The sequence below is a fragment of the Strongylocentrotus purpuratus genome, unplaced genomic scaffold (genome assembly GCF_000002235.5).
Source record: "Strongylocentrotus purpuratus isolate Spur 01 unplaced genomic scaffold, Spur_5.0 spur5_scaffold_3, whole genome shotgun sequence".
Lineage (NCBI taxonomy): Eukaryota > Metazoa > Echinodermata > Echinoidea > Camarodonta > Strongylocentrotidae > Strongylocentrotus > Strongylocentrotus purpuratus.
This window is the reverse complement of record NW_022145609.1, coordinates 34,790,987-34,818,642: the sequence shown is the minus strand read 5'-3', so window position 1 is coordinate 34,818,642 and position 27,656 is coordinate 34,790,987. Positions and strand designations below refer to the sequence as shown.

Below are 27,656 nucleotides of genomic sequence, written 5' to 3'. Positions count from 1 at the left end.
GAGCCAGTGACAAATATAAGGAGGAGGAAATCAACGAACAATATTGGGAGTTCTATAGTGTCTCCAGAAGTCCAATTGAAAAGGAAAAAGAAAATTGTGTACGTCCCGGGTGCCGGTGGCAACTGGAATAAAAGACTAGGCCCCCTACAGGGGCGTAAATCCCGGGGGGATGGGGGGGGGGGGGCTGCATCCCCCTGGCTCGAAGTAGGGGGGATGGCCTGTACAATCATCCCCCCTGATATTACAAAAAAAAGAGAGAAAAAAAAGGAAGAAGAAGAAGAAGAAGAAGAAGAAGAAGAAGAAGAAGAAAAAAATGTAATTGTTTCAATTTTAGCATTATATGAGAAATTAGTTATTTTTTTAATGTAAGTATAACTGTATAGCCTACACGGATATAGTATGTCACGATCATTAAGAGTAGTTGCGCGACGTGCGCGAACAAGCATTTCATAAACTTTAGAATAATTTTTCGTTATTTTGCAAGGTATTATTATAGCCTAGCCCAGACTTTGATTGAAAAGGGTGAGAGGGCAAGCAAATATTTTTTACAGTTGGAAAAGCGCAATGGACAGAAAAAAGAAATAGAAAGTTTATATGTGAATGGGAAAACTATTAATGATGATGAAAAGGTTTTACAGGAAATTCATAAATATTTTGAAAAGGTGTATGTTAAAGAATGCACGAATGTTCATGTAGATAACTATTTTAAAGATTTAATTATTAGTACTCTGACCGATGAAGAGGCATCGAAGTGTGAAGGGTTGCTAAGTGAAAAGGAATGTAAAGACGCATTGCAATTGGGTAATAACAAAGCCCCTGGAAGTGATGGTCTAAGTGCCGAGTTCTACAAGGTTTTTTGGTTAGAAATTAAAAATTTGGTTATTGCAAGCTTAAATGAGGGGTATCACAAACAAAAATTATCTTCTTCCCAAAGGCAGGGTCTTATTACTTTGTTATTTAAGAAGGGAGATAGGGGTTATTTAGATAATTGGAGACCAATTTCGTTATTAAATAATGATTATAAAATTGCGGCGAGAGTACTGTCTAAAAGACTTCAACGTGTTTTATCAAGTATCATTTCAACTGATCAAAGAGGTTTTATAAAGAAAAGATCCGCAGCAGAAAACATACGATTAGTACAAGATGTAATCGACTATTTAAAGACATCCAATAGTTCGGGAATTATATTCTTTTTGGATTTTAAAAAAGCGTTCGACAATGTTTCTCATTTTTTCCTATTTCATGTACTACGTAAATTCAATTTTAAAGAATCTTTTATATCCTGGATAAAGACCTTTTATACTGACGCCATCGGTCGTGTAATGAATAATGGATGGATTTCAGAAAAGTTAGTTATTGGAAGAGGTGTTCGCCAGGGTGGCCCATTATCGGCATTACTTTTTAACATAGTAGTGCCAATATTAGCATGCAAAATAAGACAAAATAAAAACATTAAAGGGATTGATATATTCAGTGTTGATTTAGGTATTGATAGTTTAAAAATTTCTCAATATGCAGATGACACAACATTATTTGTGGAATCTGTTAATGATATACAATATATTATGAATGAAATTAACGATTTTGGAGACTATGCAGGTCCGAAAATAAATTGGAATAAGACAGAAGTTATGAAACTGAATACTGTAAATAATTTTGTTCATGATAGTGCCATTATATATACTGATCAACCTGTAAAATATTTAGGAGTAATATGTAGGCGAAAATAAGAAATTGTTACAAGATTTAAACTGGAATGTAAAAATAGATAAAATTCGAAATGTATTAAATATGTGGAAAATGAGAGATCTTACTTTTTCTGGCAGAATAATTGTTTTGAAAATGTTAGCGGCGTCACAAATTGTATATACCGCAACTGTTGTACCAGTACCAACACATATTTCACAGATATTGAACAGACTACTATTTTGTTTCTTATGGAACTCCAAAAAAAATAAAATTAAACGTAATGTAATTATAAGTGATATTGAAAATGGTGGATTGAATATGATTGATATTGCTAGTAAAATATCTTCACTTCGTTTAGCATGGATATCTCGTTTTTTTAATGATGATGGCTCTTATTGGAAAAATTTGTTTAGATACTGGTCCGAAAAAATAGGGGGTTTGCCACTATGTTTACATTTCAACTGTAACATAAAGGATATGAATTTATTATGCTCTAAACATAATTTGCCAGAATTCTATGTAGATCTTTTTTGTACTTGGTCAGAACTAAAATTCATTGATATGTTTAAAGTAAGAAATATTCCAAATGAAATTGTTTGGAAAAATAGTAACATTACCTTTAAGAAAAAAATACTGTTTTATCGAGAATGGCAAGAGGCTGGTTTATTGAAAATTCATAATTTGATTACAAATGGTATTTGGAATGATTCTACAACACTAAATACAAAAGTGAAAGCACATCAACTCTTATTTGATTTTAAATATACAAAATTAAAAAAAAGCATTTCCACAGTGTTGGTTGGATAGATTAAGCTATGAATTTGAACAAGAATGTGATATTTCGAATATGATAGAAATAGAAACAGGGGATAAAGTGAATGTTTTTGTTATGAAGGTGAAAGATTACTATAGTTTGTTATTACGTAAAAAGTCAAAAGAACCAAATATCATTTACTTTTGGAATTTCTTTCTAGATTTGGACAATGACTTTGTTTGGAAAGATGTATTTTTATTTAAATTAAAGCAAATTCGTAATAATAAAGTTAAACAATTTAATTTCAAGATGATTCATAGGTTTATTGCCTCAAAAGAAAACTTATATTAATGGCAAATTGATAATAATAATTTATGCAACTCTTGTGGACAAGTTGACTCAACTTTTCATTTTATGTTATATTGCAAGGATGTGACTTTGTTTTGGAAAATAATATGTAATTTGATATTTAATCTATTCCAAATAGAAATACAAATAGACCAGAAGATAATAGTTGTAGGTAAGGATATTGGAAACAAAAAATATTCACTTCTGAATATTATTTTAAATTATGCGCAATATGCAATTTATAAATGTTACGTTAAGAAGATTGTTAATGGTTCTGTTTACTACCCACATACTTTGTTTTTTGAATTTAAGTCGTTGCTAAGATCATGTTTAAGATATGAATGTGTTAGCAAAGAAAATAATACTAAGCTGGAAGAATTGTTGAATGTACTTTAATCTTTAGCCTATGTTAGGTTACACCCAATCATTGAGATATTAATGTACAAATGTATTATTATTATGGAAATAAAAACCTCGCTTGAGGATAAGAGAAAAAAAATTATAGCCCAGACGTAAAGTGCGCCAGCGCACGAGCGCTTAAAAAGTGCAATCATGTACAGTAGATGCCCGGCTCCCCCCACTTAGTATTATTTAGGGTACGCGTACGCTCGTTCCCGCCCTTTGAAAGCAACCCCCACCCTATCTCAGGACTGCCAACATTTCTGAATCCCCCTTTCGCCGGCTTTTCGCTGGCTTTTCCTACCTTGAAGACCCCCCCCAAAAAAAAAAAAAAAAAAAAAAATCCGGAACACTGCTAAATGTACAACCCCCCCCCCCAAATTTCAGGTGAGCTCTAGTCGATCGAGGGGGACTGGGGGCCAATGCTTTTACTTTTCAAAATGAAATAATCCTGAATGAGCTTTCAAAGCTAGCAGGAATTTCAGGAATTTGATCCCGGGATTTGATCAATTTTCTATGATATTCATGATATTTTATAACCTCCTTTTTACATTTCTCAGGAGTCCAAAGAGAGAGAGAAAAAACCCCACCCCCTTTTTAAAGAAATTAATAGTCGAGAATGGTACAACGAATCGTCTTCTTTCTCTAATGATTTAATGAAGCGTAAAAGCTTCCACGCAAGCGCGGGAGGGGGGAGGGGGGAGGGGGGGGGAAGGGAAAAACTGAATTCAGATGAGGATTAAAAGTCAAGAACGGTACAACGAATCGTCTTCTTTCTCCAATGAGTTTATGAAACAGAAAAGCTTCCGCGCTTCGCGCAGGAGGGGGGGGGGAAGAGAAAAACTGAATTCAGATGAGGATTAAAAGTCGAGAACAACGAATCGTCTTCTTTCCCTAATGATTTAATGAAACGTAAAAGCTTCCGCGCTTCGCGCGGGAGGGAAGGGGGGAACTGAATTCAGACGAGGATTAAGAGTCGAGAACGGTACAGCGAATCGTCTTCATTCTCTAATGATTTCATGAAACGTAAAAGCTTAGGCGCTTCGCGCGGGAGGGGAGGCGGGAACTGAATTCAGACGAGGATTAAGAGTCGAGAACGGAACAACGAATCGTCTTCTTTCTCTAATGATTTAATGAAACGTAAAAGCTTCCGCGCTTCGCGCGGGAGGGAAGGGGGGAACTGAATTCAGACGAGGATTAAGAGTCGAGAACGGTACACCGAATCGTCTTCTTTCTCTAATGATTTAATGAAACGTAAAAGCTTCCGCGCTTCGCGCGGGAGGGAAGGGGGGAACTGAATTCAGACGAGGATTAAGAGTCGAGAACGGAACAACGAATCGTCTTCTTTCTCTAGTGATTTAATGAAACGTAAAAGCTTCCGCGCTTCGCGCGGGAGGGGGGGGGGGGGGGGGGGGACTGAATTCAGACGAGGATTAAAAGTCGAGAACGATACAACGAATCGTCTTCTTTCTCCAATGATTTTATGAAACGTAAAAGCTTCCGCGCTTCGCGCAGGAGGGGGGAAGGGAAAAACTGAATTCAGATGAGGATTAAAAGTCGAGAACGGTACAACGAATCGTCTTCTTTTCCTAATGATTTAATGAAACGTAAAAGCTTAGGCGCTTCGCGCGGGAGGGGAGGCGGAAACTGAATTCAGACGAGGATTAAGAGTCGAGAACGGAACAACGAATCGTCTTCTTTCTCTAATGATTTTATGAAACGTAAAAGCTTCCGCGCTTCGCGCAGGAGGGGGGGGGGGGAGGGGCGGGGGGGGGAACTGAATCCAGACGAGGATTATTTTCGAGAACGGTACGTACAACGAATCGTCTTCTTTCTCTAATATTGTTTGTTCGTTTGTGTGGGTGTGTGTGTGTGTGTGTGCGGGTGTGTGTGTGTTTGTGCGTGCGCGATCGCGCGCGCTTGCGTAAATTAGTGTGGGCGTGTGCTCGTGCTAGTATGTGATGGCTATCGCCGATCATCCCCCCCACTCCTCAGTACGGATTTACGCCCCTGGCCCCCTATATTTGTTATTATTATGTTTAAAGCTATTGAATGACATCGTAATAATATAATGACCTACATCATTACAAATATGAAATTTAGGGTTCAAACAGGCATTGCGAGCGCTTATTTTAACACTACACGAGTAAAGAAGACAAACTGCGCTTGAGCTGTCGTATATGACATTTAAAATGAATTTTAATGCTGAAATCTTTTTCTAATTTACTCTGATATATGTCACATGCATGTGGCAGATCCATGTGGGAACGAGTCGGCCAAGACCCGGCCTAAAAAGAGAAAAAGGGAAAGAGAAAGCGACAGAAGAAAACAAACATTAGCATATATATTTTAAGAGAACAAAATAAATCAGAAGGGAATTAATATCAAAAAGAAGAAGAGGGGAAAAAGAGAGAGAGAGAGAGAGAGAGAGAGAGGGAGAGAGAGAGAGAAAGAGAGAGAAAGAGAGAGAGAGAAAGAGAGGGAGAGAGAGAGAGAGAGAGAGAGAGGGGGGGGGTAGAATCGCTACCCGGATTATATGGGTCGCGGCCGGCAAGTATTGGATGGGATGAATAGGCTAATCAGTGGGCGGATCGGAGGGGGGGGGGGGGGGTAAATTGGTTGCGGCCATGATATAAAAAGGGGGAAAAGAGAATAAGGGATATAATCACTGAAACAAAAGAATAATAGAAAGAATAAAAGAAAGAGAAAAACACAAGAAAAACAAGAGATGAAGATAGAAGGAGAGAGAAAAAAAAACGTACTATAGTTTTGCTAAGGAATATAATTTGTTAATACAACAAAAATTCATAAACCTGTGAGGGGGTAGTCACTTCCGTCACCTTCACCCCTCTCATTCATTATGCTCCCTCGCATTTGCGTACTGATGGGGGCAGGGGGCTTTAGGGGCAGTTCTCCCCAAAACAATGAAATTCAAACATGGTTTATTTCTAATTCGATACCAGTGATTAACAAATGTTGTAAAAATGGCATGATTTTTCCCTGACCTGCCGGGTGCCCAAAACCCCGCCAAAGGCCCTAAGTCGGGCCCCTGGTTGCTAATCTGACCGAAATTAAATGCCTAAAACGCTTGAGCTTCCGGGGCTCTGCTCCTTGGACCCCACCAAGGGCCCTAAGGCGGCCTGCTCATATGATCGTAATTTAATGCCTAAAACCCCTGAGCTTCTGGGGGCTCTGCCCCCTGGACCCCACCCCAATAAGTGACCTGCATGCCAGTGTCACAAATAAGGTATCAAAATATGCTCATCTGACCGTAATTAAATGCCTTAAACCCCCAAACTTCAGGGGGCTCTGCCTCCTCCGCACCAGGAGGCTCATCTGACATTAATAAATGTCTAAAACCCCAGAGCTTCATTAGGATCCGCCCCTTGACACCCGCCGGGTCTTTGCCCCTGGACCCCGCGCCAATGTACGCTCCACTTTGCTTTGCTTTTCTCTACCTGATCGTAAATACATGTTTACTTTAACCCTCCCTCCCCCCCCCCCCCACTTTGAAAAACGTTCCCAGGGCCTGCGTAACATGTAAGAGTGGTGGAGATGCAGATTTTTTTCTGCCCTCAACGTTTTTGCCCATTATGCCACTGCTCCCTCGTCCCTCACATTTCGTCTCCCCCCCCCCCCGGTCATGAAAATAAATCACCGCCCCTGCTATCAAGGGATATATTACAATCTCTATCACTCGATCAAGACGGCTTTCTTGAAGATTTCTGAGTTGCATGCTAAACTGCATGGGGTAGTGAGCACTATTTTTTTTTGCTCCCAAAATGTGAAAATCATGCTGGCCAATAATTCGCTCAGTGGGGGAGGGAGTGGGCCCTCGAAAATTTGAAAAACCGGACCCCCCCTTAAGCGCCAGGGTAAGGGGCCCATCTCCAAAAAAGGTAAAGTTAACATGTTTTTACATGCTTTTTCCCAAGGGGAGAGGGCCAAGGCCCCCTGGATCCGCCACTGTCACCACCACCACCATTAAATCTTCCTGTCCTTTATGATCTCATGATTCTCCATCAACACTACCACCATCATCATCAAATGATCCTGCCCTTTATCACTTTCATCATTCTCCATCATCACCGCCACCATCATCATCATCAAATCATCTTGCCCTTTATCACTCTCATCATTCTCCATCATCACCGCCACCATCATCATCATCAAATCATCTTGCCCTTTATCACTTTCATCATTCTTCATCACCACCACCACCACCACCACCATCATCATCATCATATCATCCTGTTCTTTATCACTCTCATCATTCTTCATCACCACCACCACCACCATCATCATCATCATCATCATATCATCCTGTTCTTTATCACTCTCATCATTCTTCATCACCACCACCACCATCATCATCATCAAATGATCCTGCCCTTTATCACTCTCATCATTCTTCATCACCACCACCACCATCATCATCATCAAATCATCTTGCCCTTTATCACTCTCATCACCATGCACCACCTTCATTATCATGAAATTATCCTGTTCTTTATCACTCTCATCATTCTCCATCACCACCACCACCACCACCATCATCATCATCAAATCATCCTGCTCTTTATCACTTTCATCATTTTCCATCATCACCGCCACCATCATCATCATCAAATCATCTTGCCCTTTATCACTTTCATCATTCTCCATCACCACCACCACCACCATCATCATCATCATATCATCCTGCCCTTTATCACTCTTATCATTCTTCATCACCACCACCACCACCATCATCATCATCAAATCATCCTGCCCTTTATCACTTTCATCATTCTTCATCACCACCACCACCATCATCATCATCAAATGATCCTGCCCTTTATCACTTTCATCATTCTTCATCACCACCACCACCATCATCATCATCAAATGATCTTGCCCTTTATCACTTTCATCATTCTTCATCACCACCACCACCATCATCATCAAATGATCCTGCCCTTTATCACTTTCATCATTCTCCATCACCACCACCACCACCATCATCATCATCAAATCATCCTGCCCTTTATCACTTTCATCATTCTTCATCACCACCACCACCATCATCATCATCAAATCATCTTGCCCTTTATCACTTTCATCACCACCACCTTCATTATCATCAAATTATTCTTTCTTTCTTCACTCTTATCATTCTCCATTATCACCACCACCACAATCAGCATCACATCATCTTGCCCTTTATCAGTCTCATCGCCACCACCTTCATTATCATCAAATTATTCTGTCCTTTATCACTCTCATAATTCGTCATCATCATCCTTCATCTTCATCATCATCGGTTCAGAACACATGGTGGCAACTAAGTCTGAAATATGCATGGTTGAAAAACACATGAATAATGCATGAAAACATTTCTTAAACTGTCCATTTATTGAAATCTATACATACAAGTTTTTATTTAATTCTCTAGTCTCTATTGTCCTGACTACCGGTGTGAAGAATCTATTGCTCTTGTCAGCTTTTACCTATCATCTGTCTTATCTAGATTTGCATCACTATTGGTCCTAACTACCTCAGGTAGCTAAACAAAATTTAATGGCACAAAAGACACGTTTGGAGCACAAAAGGAATAATAGTTTGTGATGTTGATGAATCCAAACTCCATATTTGACATATCTGAATGAAAGATTACACAAAACATATTAAACAAAATCAATGTCCTACATTTACATGTATTTACCAGCTTTATATCCTAAATGATGTGGATCTACTTTATGGTGAAATAGTGCTTTTCAACAATCATTGATTTTGCATTCTTTATGTGTCACTTTGTGTTCCTTAATTTCGCAAAGCGAAGCTACCCTAAGCTTGTTTTTTGTTATCATCATGGGTTTTGGGACTACCTGTTTAAAAATCCACTACTCTCATTAAGCTATGATCCATTGCCTGCCTTATCTAGATCCATGTTTCCATTGGTCCATATATATTGAGGTAGCTATTCATCAAGTCTCTATACTCATGGCTATTTGATTACCAGTGTAAAGAATCCATTGCTCTCATTAGCTTTGCTCTATCTCCTGTCTTATCTAGATCAATGTCATAATCTGTGCTTTTATTGGTAGCTATTCATCAAGTCTCTATACCCATGGCTACTTATATTGATTACCAGTGTAAAGAATCCATTGCTCTCATTAACTTTGCTCTATCTCCTGTCTTATCCAGATCCATGTCACAATTTGTGCTTTTATTGGTAGCTATTCATCAAGTCTCTATAATCATGGCTTTGTGATTACCAGTGTAAAGAATCCATTGCTCTCATTACTAGTCATTAGCTTTGATCTATCTCCTGTCTTATCTAGATCCACGTCTCCATCGGTCCTTATCTTAAAGGTAATACAAAGTTTTGGGAAATTATGAAAATTGGGTGGATAGTGATTCTTTACAATTTTGATATATTTGGATGCCCCTGTGGATGTATTAAAAGCGCTAGAAAATTTAGCCCCTAAAACACTTTTGCTTTCGAGAAAAATTGAATATAAAAATTCACCAGTGCTCCCGGTAAATTTTGTTAAATTTCAAATAGCGCCTACGGCCGTACAATGGTAGCTGCGACCATGAAAATCTCAGAATATGTAGTTGTGATATATAATTTCCAAACGGGAATAGTTGATACAATGTAGGTCGATTTTAGTCAAGAATCCTTGTTTTATAGCTTAATTAATATCTTGACCTTGAGAGGGAGCTATACAACATAAAGAGTTTATGATTTACAATTTCATACCTTTAGACTCAATATCAACCGCGACAGAGATCACTGGATATTGTAGGATTGCATATAGTTCCAATATGTTAATTTGAACCAAATTCATGACCCCTTACCAAAACCTTGTATTACCTTTGTCTTAGGTAGCTATATAATAATATTCTCCTTTTATATAGCGCTTAATACATCTACGATCTCTCTTTACAGATATACTATAACTCCGGTCATTGGATTCAATACTTGCCCACACACACTGTGTGCACAATCTCCACTCCCCGGGGAGCATTCCAGTCAGGTGTTACTTTACGCTCAAAAACTGTTTGACCAACGGTCGCATCCTACCAGGTACCAATTTAAAACCTGCAGGTTAATATCGCGTTAAAGGATATTATAGTGCCGTGTCAGGATTTGAACCCTCGACCTCCGCATCTCCAGTCAAGCGCCTTAAACCACTCGGCCACGACACTCCTTCTGTATCAAATCTCTATAATCATGGCTGTTCCAATACCAGTGTGAAGAATTCATTGCTCTAATCAGCTTTCATCTATCTCCTGTCTAATCCACATCCATGTCTCCATCAGTCCTTATCTTGAAGTAGCTATTCATCAAATCTCTATCGTCACAGCTACTTGACTACTAGTGTGAACTATCGATTGCTCTCATTAGCTTTGCTCTATCACCTGTCTTATCTAGATCTGCATCTCTATATGTCCTTATCTCAAGCCAGCTATATGTATTGAATCTCTATAATCATGGCTTTGTGATTACCAGTGTAAAGAATCCATTGCTTTCATCAGCTTTGATCTATCTCCTGTCTTATCTAGATCCATGTCTCCATCGGTCCTTATATTGAGGTAGCTATTCATCAGATCTCTATCATCATCTTCCAAGGCATGTTGCACATTGTCCCTTCTTGCTTCATCATCACTTGGACACCTTTTTCTTTTCCTTCTAAGTTTGACCTTTAACCCTAGCTTTGATCTTCCAGGACATAAATTTTCTACTTCTTTTAATGAAGAAAAATTTTGTGGTCCTTGATTTGAATTATGTAGCACACAATGGCCTGACATTTCACTTTTGTCAACCGTCGTTTCTGCTTCTTGTGTGCTTTGCAATGCCTGAGTAAACCTCTTTGATGCAAGAGCCTTGGTATGTGTATGTCCATTGTCTTTCATTCCTGTTCTCTGTTCTCTTTCACCAGTCTGAAATGAATTTTTCACTTCACTTGTGGATACTCCGTCTCTGTTTGTAGTATCTCTCACCAGTCTGATATAAGTCTGAGACGAGGTAGAGACTGGTATGGTGGTTTTGACACTGATGTCCATGAATCCGAGTTGGTTGCTACTAGAGGAATCTGTTGAGACAGTGAAATACACATACAAACAATAATGATCATATAAAAGGAGGATGATCAGATGAATACAAATCTGAACAACAAATTGATAAAGCTCTGGATAATTTGTCACATTTCAAGCATAGAAATGACAGTGGTATTTATAGACTCTCCCACATAACATAAATTCAATAAGTATTTCATCTGTTGCATGTAAACTTGCAATTATCCATTTTTAATCTGTTTGAGTTCTGATATACTGAAAGGAAAATAAAACCTTAGTATCAAAACTACCTCTAAAAGTAAGCAGAAAACTCAGAGAAGCAGATGGGTGAAAGTTTGAATGAAATCAAACAAAATGAAAATAAAAGAAACTTTGAATCTTTAAAAATTGTAATCAATGTATGGATTTCAAATGTCTGAATCAGGAATGTTACATGATGTAGTGCTGGAAAACTTTCTGTTTGTTCCAATACACAAAATGACAAAAATGTCACATTTTCGAAAATTTTAGCTCAGAGGGTCTTTTCTTTTTAGGGGACCTATAATAATATTCTACCCTGGGCCTGTCCCTAACAGGCACCCAGAACACATGGGTACTCTAAACTTTGGTCCAGACCACCCCAAAATATCAGAATTTCTACGTAGGATCAATGCATAAAGAACAACAATTTCTGTCCGGACCCCTACAGAAAAGTTAGTGTGTAGCCCTTTACCCTTGGAAGGTAATAGAGAACTTACAGAACTTTCTAGCCTTGGAAGGTAAAAGAGAACTTACAGAACTTTCTAGCCTTGGAAGGTAATAGAGAACTTACAGAACTTTCTAGCCTTGGAAGGTAATAGAGAACTTACAGAACTTTCTAGCCTTGGAAGGTAATAGAGAACTTACAGAACTTTCTAGCCTTGGGGCATCCTTGAGGGAGAATCTGTTTAGTAGCGACCCTGTTCTCACTCATCCAATCTTCAACCAAAATAGAGGCCCAGCCAATGTTCTCTGCCGATTTACAGAATACATCCAATCCCTCATCTATTTCGTCATCCTCCAGTTGTCTGAGACACATTTCATTGTGCAGCTGCTTCAATCCATGTGTCTAAAATGAAATAGAATAGGATAAGCAATAAGTATGGTAGCATATCTAACTGTTCACAAAGTTGTATTCATATTTTTGTCATCTATAAATCTAAACTTGTATTCAATTATGATTGTCTCTTCAAACTGTCACTGGTGGATTTTTGCAGGAGAAAATCAGGAGAAACTGAAGTAACTTAACTGGCTACCCAAAACCACAGACAACCAGGGCACTGGACTGGAACATACGTCATTCGTTGGTACGGTGGAGATGAGGAGACAAAGCGGGAAGGAGACGCGAGACTGCTGCTGATACCAACAAAAATGATGGAACTCTCTACCTGAAATTCCAATAATTGTAACTCGATCTATATAGGAATTTGATGAAACAGTCTTATGGAAAGTTAGAAAAACTGAAGAAAAAAACCTTCTAAAAGAAAACATCCAATATTTAAGATAATTTATTTAAGAAATCAGCACAGAAAATACACAAGATCTATTTGAATACCATCTTGTAAGGCCATGCCCTAAACTAAAGTATAACTTCTGGGTTTACAGAAGATCAGTCAACATATTATGCCGTATGTATCAAAGGTTTAAAAGCACTGACTTTGTTCAAGCTTATTTTTTAATGATTTTAATATATAAAACATGCCTACTCAGTAAAAATGCAAAAGTACTATCTATATGTATGTCCTAAATGTGCATACTTCATGCAATAGCACAAGTTCACAAATTAAATCATCTGCTAATTTCTTATTCTATATACTATAAGGATAAACAAGTATCTTATCTTCATATTCTATTTGAATAAACAAGTACGAAACTGGTAATAACTTACCTCTCTGAAAATAAGAAAACAAATTAACTTACTGCTAGCAAAACTTGCTGACACCTTAAAAGGATAACGGGTGTGGCTACCCGGGGCTACCCCAGCTCATGAAACAAAGGTCCTCTCAGTGTGAGAGCTGGCTGCAGACCGATTCCAAAACTGTTTGACTGAACCAGCCCAGCCTTGAACATAAAAGAATTTAGCACTTGGGTGCATGCCTAGCATTGCAGTAAGAAAAGAACTAGGGGGCCATTTCTCGAAACCAACTCCATGACAGTCATATCTTTGTCGCCGACATACGGAGATGTCATGAAGTGGATAAACCGTTTCACAAAGCCATGACAGACATGATATCGATATATATCGCGATACTAGCAGCTCAAGAAGATAGTCTTTGTCACGATCCATTTGATTTATGAAGAATAACCCAGAACAAGTTTTGGGGCTAAAATTGTTCAAAAAGAAATATATACATATAAATTCTCCTAAAATAAATAATGAATAGTAACATTATCATATTTACATCATCAAACGATTTGTATATTTCTGTAAAGATTCTCAAATTGAAGAAAAACCGGTGAGTGTTTTGTTTTCGACAGCCGAATCAAAAGTTAGTTGAAGGATACCGTAATGTGATAGTTTATCAATACGTACTTTTTTGTTTATTGTGACGAGGAATTTTAGGCAAAATGTCATTTCTCAGCCAGTTTTTATTCTAGAGTCTCATTAATACTCGTTATATAATTAATTTGATATTGAAAATATAATTTGGAAGAAGTAATTAGAGAGGGAATAATAATGCACATAGGCCCCAAAGGTATGACGGTATCCTAAGAAAAGACTATGGATCGACTATGGAAAACGGTGTGTAACATTCTTACCTCTCTTATTTATATGTTATAGTTTAATGATTTGTGATTTAATGTTTATATTCAGCTTTTTAAAGTTTCTGTATGATTTGTATTCTCACTTTTGTACATTTGCATTTCGCATCCCAGAGAATTACGTACCGAACTTGTCTATATTTTTCTCAAAATGATAGTGAAACTAATCGTCCATTTCGCGGCCCATGGAATGGCAACAAACTGACTTGTGATGGCGCTTTACAGCAATTAAAAAGATATGACAGGTTCGGAGCAGTGACAACTCGCTTGTCGCGGAAGTTGTCGCTCATCTTGGCAAAGACGGCTTCGTGAAACACTTAGCTGACAAGTTGCGTGACAGTGGCGAGATGTCGTTGATCTTGTAGTTATGACGGTTTCGAGAAACGGCCCCCAGGGCTACAGAGCACCTCAAAAGGGAAAACTAATCATCATAACAAAGACTGTCCTTGCTTAAGCTATAAAAACAGACCCTAATACAAGGAAATAATTGAGATTGTGACAAGGATAAACAACCATACACTGGAGAGGTAGGTGGGTTAAGGGTTGAAAGACTCACTGAAAAACAGCAGCTGGTGATGTCTAATGCCTCTAGATAATGAAATGCCTTCAGGAATCGAATACTGCGTTCTGTTATCTCTGCATTCCCTGCAAACAATCAATTACAAACATGAAAAGGTGTAACTATTTCTTTAATTTTATCATAAAAAAGGGTATAATGACATCCTCCAGTAACATTAGTTGCTCCACAGACCATTTCATTTTCCTACACTAACCAAACTGATGAAAAATTCTTAATTTATTTCACCCCTGTGCTAACCTAAAACCCCCAAGGCAACTTTTGCCCAAAGCCTCATTATCTTACAAATAAAAATCGCGGAGCAAATTGTCATTGAAGCATACTTTGGAGCACCTAAAAAAATGATTACATATAGAAACTAGATGGAACTTTGACTGCGCGCAGTCGAAAATGATGCCTCCGTCATAGAGCAATTTTACAAACCAAAACAGAAGAAATTTTTCAAATTCAAGTTCAATTGTAATCCATTAACAGGTTCTCAGAATATCGTGATTACAAGCAATTTCTCAGATACATATATGACCCTTTGATCTTTGACCTCATGACCCTAAAATCTACTCAGTTCATTGGCTCTGCAAGATGTCCTGAGTTAAATAGGAATCCATCAATCTGTTCTAATGATAATTCAATTACAAGCTATTTTTGCATACATGAGCCGCATGACCTTTGACCTTGAACTAATGACCCCAAAATCTACTCAGTTCATTGGCTCTGCAAGTAACATACATGACCTAAGTTTGGCAGGAATCCACAAATCGGTTCTTGAGATAACACGATCACGAGCTGTTTTAGCATACATAATGAGCCCTGTGACCTTTGACCTTTGACCTCATGACCCCCAAATCTAAGCAGTTCATCGGCTCTGCAAGATACACACATGAGCAAAGTTTGGTAGGAATCCATCAATAGGTTCTTTAGATAACGCGATCACGAGAACGGGACATATGGACCACCCGAAAACATAATGCCTCCGGCTACTTCGTAACGGAGGCATAAAAAATCCTAATGTACAAGACATTTTCTTTTCTTTCTCTAAAAAATTAGGATTGTACTGATAGGTGGTATTCTGAGATTTTTAAAATCTCAGTGAGATAAAATACCCTTTAATTTTTCTCAAATCAGCTCCAGAGAATCATTTTAGCAAGATTTTATCTCACTTAGACACGCCCCTTTTTATGATGCAATAACCAATAAGAAACGTTGTTAGATTTAACACTCGTCAGGTTCTGCTACTGAATAGAATCACTCTCTGTGTGGGCAAGAGAAAATGAATGTGTCATGTTTACATTTTGCATATACATGTGCATAAAAGCAAAAAAATAGTTTTTATGGGATTTTCCAGTAGTTTCAGAGACTTTTGAACATGATGTGATATTCATCGGCAAATATCATAATCCAACAAGAATGTTGCTTGAAAAATGTAGTTCATACTCGGTATGTTTTGTTTAATTTGATCAAAAGACGAGCAGCATTCTCGTATTTAGCACTTACTGTGCATCCTAGAGATAAATACTGGTAGCCCCTTTATCATTTTAATTCACATACTTCACATAAAATAAAATCGGTGCTTGTGATAAAGTAGCGAGTTTCATGCATATAACTGTAATGGCACTAGAGAAGCAAGAGACTGAGATGAATTGACAGATAAAATCTGAAATAAAAAGTGATATCAGAATATACCTATTCTATTTCTAAGATAAAATGAAATACTTGAGAGATTAAATCGTGTTCAGAATATCACCCTACATACTGGTAGTCCTTGATTCCATGTCAAAAACTGAGGTCCATGAAATTAATGAATTAATAAATAATGTAACATGCAAATACCTGGGCCGTGTATTATAAAGAGTTGCAATTGAAATCAATCGCAAGTACTGTGCACTTGTGATTAATTTTAAGTTAATCTTGATTCAAATCAATCACAACTCTTTATATTAAAGATGGGGCCCTGCAGATCTACAAACCTGACATGTCTAGGACCTTTAGCCCTTTTGGTCCTCTACCCATTAGTCTGAGGGGTGTGGTCAGTTTCTGCATAACTCCATCACTCAGACCAGTTCTTCCTAGTCCAAGTTTCTGAAGGCTGTCAAAATCAGAAAGAATGAGACACATGAATGAGAAATTATGTTTAAACTAGATGGAACTTCGACTGCGCGCAGTTGAAAATGATGCCTCCGTCATAGAGCAATTTTACAAACCAAAACAGAAGAAATTTTATAAATTCAAGTTCAATTGTAATCCATTAACAGGTTCTCAGAATATTGTGATTACAAGCAATTTCTCATACGATCATTTGATCTTTGACGTCATGACCCTAAAATCCACTCAGTTCATTGGCTCTGCAAGATGTCCTGAGTTAAATAGTAATCCATCTGTCAGTTCTAATCAGAATGCGTTCACAAGCTATTTTTGCATACATAATGAGTCTCGATTCATTGGCTCTGCAAGATACAAACATGATCTAAGTTTGGCAGGAATCCATTAATTGTTTCTTCAGATAACGCGATCACGAGCTGTTTTTGCATACATAATGAGCCCTGTGACCTTTGACCTTGTGACCCCAAAATCTAATCAGTTCATTGGCTCTGCAAGATACATACATGACCAAAGTTTGGCAGGAATCCATCAATTGGTTCTTCAGATAACGCGATCACAAGAACGGGACGTACGGACAACCCGAAAACATAATGCCTCCGGCTACTTCGTAACGGAGGCATAAAAAAAAAGAAGATATGAGAGACAAAAGAACCAAAACACCAAACAGTTCAATCTCTTGGGTCTGATGACAATTATTTGAAAGGTGAATGAAGGTAAAAGATCTAAGGTTTAACAAGATCAAAATGATAGGTTTAGGATTAGTCCTTCTCTTCTGAATAGTCAACTATAATGTTCTTCAGTTTCACCAGCGTCTTCAATCGACAGGTACTCTACAACTTCACATATGATATTCAGCAGTCTCCAGTCAAAAGAATTCAATCTAAATTCCCAAAGTCATGACTCGATCATGAAAGAGGTTAATCTTAATCTAAGTTTTAAATCTCCATTTACAATACACATATATCCTCATGTGCAATGGATATAGGCCATGAAACACTTGCTTGTGCTAATTGTATTACAAAGGTTATTGTTAAGTCTAACAAATTAAACTTCTGTCATGAATTTGGGGCCATATAGCTGGGGTGCTGCCTTACACTCTGATAACTAGAATGAGACCACACACTCTGATAACTAGAACATACCATGGCATGCCACCGATGTGAGACCTTACACTCTGAAAACTAGAACATACCATGGCATGCTACCGATGTGAGACCACACACTCTGATAACTAGAACATACCATGAAATGCTAACGATGTGAGACCACACACTCTGATAACTAGAACATACCATGGCATGCCACCGATGTGAGACCTTACACTCTGATAACTAGAACATACCATGGCATGCTACCGATGTGAGACCTAGTTACACTCTGATAACTAGAACATACCATGGCATGCTAACGATGTGAGACCACACACTCTGATAACTAGAACATACCATGGCATGCTACCGATGTGAGACCCTACACTCTGATAACTAGAACATACCATTGCATGCTACCGATGTGAGACCTTACACTCTGATAACTAGAACATACCATGGCATGCTACCGATGTGAGACCCTACACTCTGATAACTAGAACATACCATTGCATGCTACCGATGTGAGACCTTACACTCTGATAACTAGAACATACCATGGCATGCTACCGATGTGAGACCTAGTTACACTCTGAAAACTTAAACATACCATGGCATGCTACCGATGTGAGACCACACACTCTGATAACTAGAACATACCATGGCATGCTACCAATGTGAGACCACACACTCTGATAACTAGAACATACCATGGCATGCTACCGATGTGAGACCCTACACTCTGATAACTAGAACATACCATGGCATGCTACCAATGTGAGACCTTACACTCTGATAACTAGAACATACCATTGCATGCTACCGATGTGAGACCTTACACTCTGATAACTAGAACATACCATGGCATGCTACCGATGTGAGACCTAGTTACACTCTGAAAACTTAAACATACCATGGCATGCTACCGATGTGAGACCACACACTCTGATAACTAGAACATACCATGGCATGCTACCAATGTGAGACCTTACACTCTGATAACTAGAACATACCATGGCATGCTACCGATGTGAGACCTAGTTACACTCTGAAAACTTAAACATACCATGGCATGCTACCGATGTGAGACCCTACACTCTGATAACTAGAACATACCATTGCATGCTACCGATGTGAGACCTTACACTCTGATAACTAGAACATACCATGGCATGCTACCGATGTGAGACCTAGTTACACTCTGAAAACTTAAACATACCATGGCATGCTACCGATGTGAGACCCTACACTCTGATAACTAGAACATACCATTGCATGCTACCGATGTGAGACCTTACACTCTGATAACTAGAACATACCATGGCATGCTACCGATGTGAGACCCTACACTCTGATAACTAGAACATACCATTGCATGCTACCGATGTGAGACCACACACTCTGATAACTAGAACATACCATTGCATGCTACCGATGTGAGACCACACACTCTGATAACTAGAACATACCATTGCATGCTACCGATGTGAGACCACACACTCTGATAACTAGAACATACCATTGCATGCTACCGATGTGAGACCTTACACTCTGATAACTAGAACATACCATGGCATGCTACCGATGTGAGACCTAGTTACACTCTGAAAACTTAAACATACCATGGCATGCTACCGATGTGAGACCACACACTATGATAACTAGAACATACCATTGCATGCTACCGATGTGAGACCTTACACTCTGATAACTAGAACATACCATGGCATGCTACCGATGTGAGACCTTACACTATGATAACTAGAACATACCATGGCATGCTACCGATGTGAGACCTTACACTCTGATAACTAGAACATACCATGGCATGCTACCGATGTGAGACCTTACACTATGATAACTAGAACATACCATGGCATGCTACCGATGTGAGACCTTACACTCTGATAACTAGAACATACCATGGCATGCTACCGATGTGAGACCTTACACTATGATAACTAGAACATACCATGGCATGCTACCGATGTGAGACCTTACACTCGGATAACTAGAATAGGCATGCTACCGATGTGAGAACTTACACTCTGATAACTAGAAAATACCATTGCATGCTACTGATGTGAGACCATACACTCTGATAACTAGAACATACCATGAAATGCTAACGATGTGAGACCTCACACTCTGATAACTAGAACATACCATTGCATGCTACCGATGTGAGACCACACACTCTAATAACTAGAACATACCATGGCATGCTACCGATGTGAGACCACATCTCATGTTCTTCACCCAAGCTGCATCCTCCAAGTTCAAGCTCCTGGAGACCAGAGAAGAGCATGATTTCACCAGCATAATCCTTCAGTGTTACGTGTTTTCTTTTAAGGTTCAGGCTAGACAAGATCTGAAGAAAAATTAAAAAAAATAATAAAGAGTGTGATAATGCATATTTACAATATCAATACAACATGCTATCGGCTATGAAAAAAATTATCTGTCTTCATAATGGCAGAATATTAAAAAGTCTCAGTAATTCCAATTTGTAATTGGAAGTTAATGAACTGTTCAAAAAGGTGAGGAAAAATGTTGCAGATTGTAGAAAATATTTTATCAAATGTTGAACTTTGAATTCTTCAATAGCTTAGGAGACTATAGGATTATTGTTCCTCCCTCCCTATCTAATCTCATAACTATCTGGCAACCATTTCTCCCTTTGCTCCTCTCAAATAGTCTCAAGACATCATGCTGAACCATCCGTATTCCAAGATGCTACCCATGGTGACAGAGCATTCACAACTGCTGCTCCCAAACTGTGGAATAACCTACCCAGATTTCTTCGCAACCAACAATCTCTCAATACCTTCAAAATATATGTCAAAATTCACCTCTTCTGTGAATAACATAGTTGAAAAGGACATTTGAACATATATGGAATATGTATTATATAAACACATTATTAATATTTGTTCTGTTAACAACAAAGTAGAAAAATGATTTTTGAACAAATAAATGAATATGAAGATCATGCATCTTACTAAATAATTGAATCACAACTAAAGGACTGCTAAAAGAGTTACATTTTGTTAATCACCTCAATGTCATAGGCCTCTACAAACAGCCTCAGACTGGTCAGCCTTAGCTGCTTGTTGGTGAATATACCCTGAGACTGGGCCGCATCGAAGAGCTGTTTCCCAACGATGTCTGGAAAGCCCACCAAAGACTCCACTCTCCAGAGATTTCTTGCCACAAAATTTATTGTCTGCTGGAACAAGGAACGAGGGACGAAGCATGTGCCTCTGTCGGAAGTACTCTCCCCAATGTCAAAGGGGGAAAGTTTGGGTAGTCCAGATTCGGAGAAGGCTGTAGTATGCGAGGAATGTCCAAGTCCTGGTGGACTTCTCAGTTTGCCATTCTCATGAACATAGTAGATCCCAGGATCATTAAAGGCTTCCACAGCATCAGATGGAAATGCTTCATATGCCATGCTGATCCTGAAATCCATTGTCAAAAATTATACAAAAATTATATCCAATATAATTATTATTTATTATTATACATAAAAAAATCATACAGTGAAATTTAAAGGATTGAAAGATAAGTGTATCAATCTATCAGTGTCTCGGCTAGTCTTAAAGCCCCACTGCACTATATAGCTACTTGCGCCCTCTATATAGCAATCAATGCCTAATCATATTGTTGGTCCCCCATGATCCCCTTTTTCTTATATTAATCGAGAGCTGATATGATGAGATAACCACCTGTCAGTAACCATGCAGGGACGGAGGTCTATTCCCTCCTGGCCAAACTAGTGCAGATAGGCTTTAAAGCAAAATTTGGCAAGTCGAAATGAAAGATGATTTAAAGTTTTGAATATAAATTGGTGTTTAAATGCAATACTAACAACGCATTTAAAGATGAAGTTGAGTTCTGGTCATGCGATTGCATTGTGAAAGAAATGGTGTGGAACCAACCAGAAAAGGTTGATCATCTAGCATATAAGAATTTGTGTGTATTGCAAGGTTCTGGAATCATCAAAATGATAAGAAATGTGGCCAAGTCTTGGTAAAGTTACAAACCCTTGCACAGAAAGATGTATATGGGACTACACGAACACGTGGCGTAAAAAGCCGGCCCCCCGATTTTTACGATGTTACATGCATATTTAGAATATGAAGGCATTTGAAGAGCCATGCTTTTCAGGGAACATGTCTTAACTGATGTTCTTCCACACTTGCATAATAAGAATGAGTAATGCTCACAAATTATTTTTTACCTCTTCCCAGAACTCAACCTTCTCTTTAACATGATATACTGGGGCCATATTCAATTCAGTATGCGGATTAAGTTAGCATCTCAAATAGAATTGTTCTTGGCTAAGTGTATGTCTCAACTCGTATTCAGATCATATCTTAGCATTTTACTTTTACCAAGTCGACTTTTAAGGCAAAATACTAACTGATAAGCCTTGTGACGTCACATGGTCAATAGAAAATAGACCCGTCTCATTAAATGCGTGCTATTTTTGATTGTGCAAGCTGACTCTCGAATGGTGGAGTATTATAAGGAGGAGAAGCAATATGCTGGATTGAACTGGATCAAAGAAAGGGAATCAAATATACTATACTGTACATGATTTTATTCTCTGGGAAAAGAGGCTTGTATGTACAATAATAAGCAAATAATTACCGTTGGTGAAGGTGAAGGGACAAACAATCACTTCCGAGGCGATCTGGATGTAGCTATATCTTTCCGAAGCGAAGCTGAGGAAAGAATAAGATCGTCAAGGAAGTGATAGTTTGCCATTGCCTGAAACCAAAAAGTGATCATTTGCATTTTATATTCCATTTACTAAGAATCTTGCTCTACAATTGGTCAAAAGTAAATCTGGCGATGAAAAATAGTATCGCCCACATCGAAAACATTTCACTTCTTCCATCATTTAAAAAAAAAAAATTAATAATATGGCTATTTATATAGCGTATCCATCAGGTTCTGACGCTCATGGCGCTTCACACATAGTACCCTGGGCGTAGCACTCAAGCATATCAGGTACCCATTTACACCTGGGTGGAGAGTGGCAAATGCAGATTAACATCTTGCCAAAGGACATCAGTGCCGCAGGCGGGACTTGAACCCCATAGTTTGTAATCTGCAGTTGGGTGACTGCAAGATTCTTAGTATGTGGAATATAATACAGGATATTGTTTTGAAAATTTGCATATTTCAAGATATTCTTGAGGAGCATGCAAAGATTCCCCCTCCTCATGTGAATATCTACTGGTAAACAAATTGCCTAAATTATGACTTTGAAGCCACTATATGGATAGGACATAGCCAAAATCGCATAACTACATGTACTTCAACATATTATCTGATAAATTGAAACTAAAAACCAATAAAACTGGGGATATCCATACTTAAGATAACAAGTTTTGGAAACTAAAACCAAGTGACATGTGCACCTTTTGACTAGAATTGCAGAAATGATTGTCATACTCGTTGTTTTAGATGCTGGGTCTCATTTATGTACTGCTAATGTTGTTTTGAAATATAGATCATGTCGCCTTTTGTAATGTTGGTTTTTATTAGGCGATGGAAAATGTGTATAAAAACTGATCACCATCTGACTTAGACCGAATTTCCGTCTCTTTCGTTCGTTAAGCCTCTTAAGAGAGAGCTGACCCTACCCAAATAAGAGGCTTAACGAACGAAAGAGACGGAAAATTCGGTCTACATTTGACTGGGTTGTCAATGTCAAAAACACAATACTTACTATGCTTAATTAACTTAAGCAATACAAGCCAAGGCACTAGCCAATAGGCAATACCACAGGCACAGCAGCAGGTACTAGATCTAGGTAGTCTATACTCTCTACGATCAGGATGCCAGGCACATGCACAGCAATATCTTGTCATCTGTGGACATGGTTTGGTGAAGTCGCAATTAAAAAAGTAGAAGAAAATATCGATCTGTTCGATACAAAAAATAAAGTTCATTTCTGCATCTTCTGCGCATGAGTCAATTGCTTCCAGGCACGACACTGCACAGGCGCGCGCTACTGAGATCGGCTGAAGTAAAGAGGGAAATTCCCTTTCAAACTTTGCGGGCCATCCCAAAACGAGCTAGAGATGGCGCTAATTTAAATGTTAATATCATTTTCAAGATGTCGTCGGCCAGGCCAAACGCCCTTGGCCTCGAAGGGCCACTTAGTAAATGGACAAATGTTATGAAAGGATGGCAGTATCGTTGGTTTGTGCTAGACCAGCAGACGGGCCTATTATCCTACTACACAGTGAGTATTGCAGAATATTATTGAATTTTCAATTAGATTTAAGCATTAAATAAATTGAGTATCGACTAAGATCTACTCCCAGCAGTCTGACTCGCTCAGCACTGCAGCTGCACTGACAGGTCAGAGGCTCGGACGGCCGTGGCCCGAGGGATGGCAAAACAACGTATCTAGATCTAAGTTAGACCTAGACTAGGGAGGCCAATGCCCAAATCTAACTTTTTAATTACTAATTTGTTTATAATAAAACAAAGATTAAAAGAAAGCATTTTCTTTCACTAAGACAACTCACCCATCTAACGACTCCATAAGTTCCATAAAATAGGAGATATCCAGCTCTTTTGTAGCCATTTCCTTCTACGCCTATCCGTACATAGACTAGATCTAAGAGCCTTGCCCTTGAAACAATTATATTTCATGTCGCAAAATTACGTTCATAATTAGACAGGCCCGAGGGAATGGGCGTGTCATTGTCCGGACAAAGTTCATGATGAAGTTTAAAACTTTGCGAGAAAGTACAATCACTCAACAGCGGCTAGCCTTGAATCGGTCGCACACGTACACACCTACACAGGCAAGCCCCGATCCAGGCTGAAATCCAGCCATCAATGTGCGAACGATTACACCTTCTACTACTACGAGCCGAAGGTGATGGTTTAAAAATGAAGAAGAGATATCAAAATTGGCAGGAAAGAAATAGATATAATTCATTGATATTTACCTTAGATGTGTATTCCAATAACTTGATTTCCTCATGAGTATTCCTTATGATTTCAGTCGGAGATCTACTGTACAATCAACAAGAACGACCTCCAAAATCAGCGCAACACATTATTTAATCCCCGATACTATGCATGCACCTCGCATGTGTACGTACCTAGTTAGCTAGCTACCGTACCTGGATATCTCTCTCTCTCTCTCTCTCTCCTTCTTCTTCTTCGGCTATACGTGACAACACATCATCCAATCATGTCTTTTCAACCGAACTTCTCAATTGGAGTATAGACTGCTCACGTAGACATTTTTTACTGAAATATCTTTTTTTAACATTTCTCATGCATGATTTACTGCACGAGCTCGACACTCGAGTCTATAGTGCTGTGAGAATAAGGTACTGTGTGTGAGACTACGAGAGATTTGTCTGGCGTGCGATATGACCGGAGCTCATACATATTCATATTATGATGTCGCAAGACTTCCATATTTGGCTAGAACAATGACAGCACTGTTCACAGTTTTTCTTCTCATTTTGAGATGGCTGTAGCTATGGGGCTCAAACCAACGCAAGATTGACATAAACATCGTACTCTATCTACCTTCGAATGTTCAGTTTGTAAAAATCTGTAATTAAAAAGATATAATCTTTTTTCTTTATATTTTCTAGTTGTTAAAAGTGACAATTGTGAACATCTGAAATGTTGATCTCTATCAAAAGTTCTTTACTCAAAACGGATCCCATATTTTTAGGGTCTACCTTCTGCCAATGAGAAGGTTTTTAGTGAGCAAACCTGTACGCCCTCTAGGATTTTCTTAGTCGGTGGTGCGTGCGCGCCATGTTCTTCTGCTACGACAAATATTGGATTAAAATACGTCAAAATCTGCAAGATCGTCAACAAATGGTGAAAAACCGTTACAGATCCGTGATTATAGGTATGTTGTGAAATGTATAATTGTATTTTCTTTTCTCATTTTCATCAATTTTTATTTTTACATCATTTTTTTCTCTCTGCTAATTTTTTTAAGTGGACGACGAGCGCACAAATTGTAGGTATAGAAGCCTTACGCCCGGGCATTGGCCTCCCTACCTAGACCAGGGTCTACACATACTTTTGGAGACAATCAAGTTTGAAGTTTTGAAGGAGGACAGTTCTTTTAGTTTTTGTGTTTGATATCTGATATTCTGCATGATAATTAATGACCAACAATGTCAATAACAATTAACATATTCAGACCAAAATCTCCTCGAGGTCTAGATCTACTTAGTCTAATCCCTTAACGCCTATCTGCACTAGTTTGGCCAGGAGGGATTAGACAGCCCAGCGTGGTCACGGACAGGTGGTTATCTCATCAATCAGCTCTGAACTAACATAAGAAAAGGCGGACCGTTGGTCACCGATTAGGCATTGTTTGCTTATAGAGGGCGCAAGTAGCTATAAGTAGTGCAGTGGGGCTTTAAATTATGATTTATTTATAAGTGTAAAAGATACGTTGTTTAGCCGCGTGAACGGTGCCAACGGGGTGATCTGGCAAAACAATGTATGTCAAAGAATCGATATGAGTTGAGATATCGATAGGACCGGACTAACACACACAGCAGCATGCAGTTATAACACAGAGGAACAATTGAGGTGATACGTTGTTCTGCCATCTCAACCACGAACGCGCGTTGAGAATGTTCTGCCGGCAAAATGATAGGGTTTTTGCCAGGGAAGAGGGGTAAAATCTCGGTACGTGGCAATTTCTAGTTCTAGGGAATGTTTGAGTAGTTAAGGGACCCCAAAACAACTCGGAATCTGCAAAAAAGTGAATTTGCCAAAAAATTTGATTTACGTTGTTTTGCCATTTCACGACCGAAGGCTCAGCTCAGCAGCAGTATGGTAAGTAGTTCACTTGCAAGTGTACTACTAACTCAAGGAAGCTCCGACGCCGATGCCGAAGGCGTTGGAGCTTCAGGTGGTGCATCGAAACAGCGGGTTGGGTGACATTACAGTATCTCAAAATATGCAAAGGGAGTAATTACAATTTTGACTTACTAGGTTGCTCGACTCCTCTGGGCATCTATCTGGCAACTTGAAATTATAATTTGAAGAAGTCTTCGATGGGAAAAAGGGGGTGATTCTTCGTCCTACCCCTACAATTTTTCCATGTTGTATCGTCGACTCAACATGGCAAAGAGAAAATAGCATGCGTGGTAGTGCGTACTTTCTCTTCGCCGGTTGAATCGACGATACAACATGGAAAAATCGTGTGTTGCAATGAGATGGGTTAACAAATATTGAAAGTAATTACTAATAGTTCACAATAAAATTGATCATCTAGCATAGATGTACTGCAAGGTTCTTGAATCATCAAAATGATAAGAAATTTGTCCCAGTCTTCATGAAGTTACAAGTACTGTACACAGAAAGATGTATATGGGACTATCCATATGGGACCATATACGTGTTGCGCACACGTGCGCAACACGTGCGTTTTTATCTCTCACACACCAATAGATAAACTAATTTACCAAATATATCAATTAGTAGGCAGTTTCCCAGCAAAATATTTATCATCATGTATTATTCAAAACATATTTTTTCACATGCTTGGTGATAAGAGCTTCCATTTCATTTTTTGAAATTGGGGCGTTTCCAATACTGGTCTTTACCTTTAACAAAACCAGTGCCTTATGTTATTTGTCAGTTAACTGGTACAAAAAAGTATTGTCTGTTGATTTATCCATATTTCTCTTCTCTGTCTTGCTTATATTTTTGTATCTTATTCTGTTTCTCCTACTTGTTTCCTTCTCTCTCTCTCTCTCTCTCTCTCTCTCTCTCCCTCTCTCTGTTTCCTCTCTTCCCCATTCCCCTTTTCTCTCCACTCTCGTATGCTCTTCCCCTC

General features: G+C 38.6%; 2 protein-coding genes across 2 annotated transcripts in view; one reads left to right on the top strand and one right to left on the bottom strand.

Annotated features, from left to right (window-relative positions):
• Window positions 1-10,222: 10,222 nt before the first annotated feature.
• On the bottom strand, window positions 10,223-22,475 carry LOC100891530 (leucine-rich repeat-containing protein 42). The gene is made up of 7 exons (XM_003724779.3): window positions 22,451-22,475; window positions 20,856-21,255; window positions 20,014-20,168; window positions 16,577-16,695; window positions 14,592-14,680; window positions 12,140-12,341; window positions 10,223-11,271 (listed from the first exon to the last, which is right to left on the bottom strand). The coding sequence occupies exons 2-7, from the start codon at window positions 21,246-21,248 to the stop codon at window positions 10,682-10,684; spliced, it is 1,548 nt and encodes a 515-aa protein (XP_003724827.2). The 5' UTR covers window positions 21,249-21,255; window positions 22,451-22,475; the 3' UTR covers window positions 10,223-10,681.
• A 1,427-nt stretch (window positions 22,476-23,902) lies between these two features.
• LOC578365 (oxysterol-binding protein-related protein 9) overlaps window positions 23,903-27,656 on the top strand; it is a 71,026-nt gene continuing 67,272 nt past the window's right edge. The window contains exon 1 of the mRNA XM_030996325.1: window positions 23,903-24,056. Within this exon, the coding sequence (XP_030852185.1) occupies window positions 23,928-24,056 (129 nt within the window). The 5' untranslated portion in view covers window positions 23,903-23,927. The remainder of the gene's footprint in view (window positions 24,057-27,656) is intronic.

Bases quoted from the DNA above. Each gene is read 5' to 3' on its own strand.
- LOC100891530 (XM_003724779.3), bottom strand. From the start codon at position 21,248: ATGGCATATGAAGCATTTCCATCTGATGCTGTGGAAGCCTTTAATGAT. The intron at 20,169-20,855 runs GTGATTAACAAA...ATTTTTCTTCAG, and splicing joins TAGAGGCCTATGACATTGAG to ATCTTGTCTAGCCTGAACCT. The intron at 16,696-20,013 runs GTATGTTCTAGT...TGATTTTGACAG, and splicing joins CACATCGGTAGCATGCCATG to CCTTCAGAAACTTGGACTAG.